General features: G+C 33.6%; 1 protein-coding gene across 1 annotated transcript; it reads left to right on the top strand.

Annotated features, from left to right (window-relative positions):
* Window positions 1-339: 339 nt before the first annotated feature.
* On the top strand, window positions 340-2,022 carry LOC131432918 (dehydrogenase/reductase SDR family protein 7-like). Its single transcript, XM_058599512.1, has 4 exons — window positions 340-648; window positions 705-848; window positions 1,018-1,483; window positions 1,537-2,022. The coding sequence occupies exons 1-4, from the start codon at window positions 484-486 to the stop codon at window positions 1,755-1,757; spliced, it is 996 nt and encodes a 331-aa protein (XP_058455495.1). The 5' UTR covers window positions 340-483; the 3' UTR covers window positions 1,758-2,022.
* The last annotated feature ends 1,051 nt before the right edge of the window (window positions 2,023-3,073 follow it).

Raw genomic sequence — 3,073 nt, forward strand, 5'->3', positions numbered from 1 at the left:
TGTGAGTACTGTCCCAAATAATGGAATATTCGAAATGACCGTTAAAATGATTGAAGAATCAAATTTGAGTGTCCTGTCTGTTAGTCTGTGATTCTACAGCATAATTGAAATTATATGAGTTCCCCATAAGAGCTTGTGTAAAATTCATTCGTCATCCTAAGAAAGGTTCAAATAATGAAACTTAGATGGCGCGTCATGCGGTAGATTTCCAATTAAAAACGACATTACTTTTAGTAATGACACTTTTAATGGTCGTGTAAGGGCCGCTTTATGAAACTCTTACTTGCTTTTTCCTCAGTGTGTCCAATTAGAACAGAGAAGAAAAGAAAAAGGAATGGTGATTGATATACAAATATTGTGAAGTAGGTAGCGGTTTTGCGCATGAACGCATTTGTGCTAGTTTTCGAATTACTTGGCATCGATGGAGTTTAAACGATCTATGTATTGCATAAATGTGTTCAGAAGGCATACCAACTACTCGTAATGGACGCTAAAAAACAAATTGACTCGACTGGTTGTCGTGTGGATAGCAATATTATCTGGTGGATATGTTCGACCATTTGTTTGCCATTTACATTGCCTCATGTGATTTTAAAAATCATTGAGATTATCAAGGAATGGCGTTTTCGAGAATGTCTACCAGGAAAGGTTTGGAATTTGTCTTATTACAGGAAGTCTACGATTATGTTTTTATTTATTTATAGGTAGTTGTTATCACCGGTGCAAGCTCTGGTTTGGGAGAGGCCCTTGCTCATGTTTTTTTCTTAGCTGGGTGTAAAGTTGTATTATGTGCCAGACGTAAGGATGAATTAGATCGTGTGCGTAGGGATTTACTGGAACTTTACACGGTAAGTTTTGTTGTCTCATTCATTACAAGAGTCTTATTAATGACGTACGCAAACATATGTAAGACACATGATACCTCGAAATGTTTCGAAATTGTGTTGTACAGATTAACCAGTAAAGTTGTCAGGGTTAATGTTAACACGTTATAAGTATTTTGTTTCAATTTTGCAGACAGTTGTAACACATTCGCCAGTAGTCATTCCATTGGATCTCTCGGATATCCAATCTCTCCCGAGAAAGGTGAAAGAAATATTAGGAATCCACGGTCATATTGATATAATGATCAACAATGGTGGTATTAGCGTTCGGTCAGATTGTCTTACTACAGCTTTGGATGTTGACATCAAGGTGATGCTGGTCAACTATTTTGGCACGGTAGCATTAACAAAGGCCTGTCTACCTTCAATGATTCAGCGTAAAGAAGGAAGAATTGTGTGCATTTCTAGTGTTCAGGGAAAATTTAGCATCCCGCATAGGTCGGCGTATGGCGCTTCTAAGCACGCTTTGCAAGCATTTTGTGACAGTTTACGCGCTGAGATGACTGAGCACAACGTCAAAGTGACTTTGATTTCCCCTAGCTACATAAGAACTGATCTGTCTGTTAATGCTCTCACTGGCTCGGGAGATCAATATGGAAGTAAGTTTATGAAAAAATTATTAGAAACAAAGTTTAATTTGCACTACTTTTAGAAATGGACTTAACTACCGCTTCTGGTGCGGAACCTGAAAAAGTGGCTATGCGTATTCTGAAAGCGGTTATGCGCGATGAGAAAGATGTAACTATTTCTCAAATTGCACCAAAAATAGCTTATTGGATTCGTCATTTATGTCCAGCATTATATTTTTGGATAATGGCTAGACGCGCTAAAAAAATGAGTTCTTGTATCAATACTAAGGTGAATAAACCTTAAAAAATACTGTGCCAAAGATATTTTGTGATGAATAAATTAAACTAGAAAATTTATTTCGGCGAATAAATTATGTAGCAAAGAATAGTGATGTAATATTTATACATCGATTACACAATAATAGATTGTATGTTATTCATTTTTTGTATACATATTCATAAGCACATACATTTGGTATACATACACACATTTTTCTATTGATGATTACTCTATTGTATATCGTATCACATATTTCTAAATAAATAAATCATTCACTGTCCTGAAAGAGTATCATGTATCAAGTTATCATTCAATACGTAACATTACCGATGACGCAGTTTTAGCGCATTTCAAGCTACGATTAGAATAGCCAGTTTTTCTGCATAAACTTGTGCAGTATGACAGTAACAATAATGTAATTGGTTTGCAGTTGACTGCAAACAGTTAAAATATGCGTGACTGTCGGTCTGTGTACAAATTATTTGCGACAATGTATACACAGCGTGATCATAATCGACAAACATACAATCAACGAGTGCACCAAAATTGCCAATATTTTCAGACAGGATTGTAAGTCAGTAAATCTGAAAAAATGTCTGCAGGTTTCAATTTCTCTAAAAAGTATGATACGCTAAACTGACATGGCGAGCAAAAAAACGTCGCGGCAGTTTCAAAAGTCTGTAAATTTGGACGATAGTCCTCTGCAGAAATGGCATCTGTAATCATTTAATTACCAATGTAATATACCGAACTGAATCAACTCTGACTCAAAAATTTATCTGGATTTGTCTGGGTCTACTATCTACAAGTAATTTTTGACCGGACTTCATTTTCAGTGAGCAAAAAAAAGGGCTCACCACCAGAGATGCCAGATATTTTCAAAGAAAATCTTTATCTCATATTAAAAATCTGTTTTTTTTTTATTTATTTTTTTATTTTTTTTTTTAAATAACTATTTATTGGAATATGAGTTAAAATTAAATTATTAAGATTTAAATTGAGTGTTCAGCCACAAGTGGTGACTTTTCAGCCCTGTTATATATATATATATATATATATATATATATATATATATATATATATATATATATATATATATATATATATATATATATATATATATATATATATATATATATATATATATATATATATATGATTTGGTTATTACCATGAAGACATCATTTGCTTCCGCAATTCTGAGATTTTTGTGTAGGGAAAATTCTAAACCTACTTGTATTGTGTAATGGGGAAAAGGAACTTATATACTAACTTACTAACTAATACAGAGAGCGAATCGATTCAATTAAAGATTGCATCGATTTTTGTCGGAATTTGCT

Source organism: Malaya genurostris, chromosome 2 (genome assembly GCF_030247185.1).
Source record: "Malaya genurostris strain Urasoe2022 chromosome 2, Malgen_1.1, whole genome shotgun sequence".
In the NCBI taxonomy this organism is placed as follows: domain Eukaryota; kingdom Metazoa; phylum Arthropoda; class Insecta; order Diptera; family Culicidae; genus Malaya; species Malaya genurostris.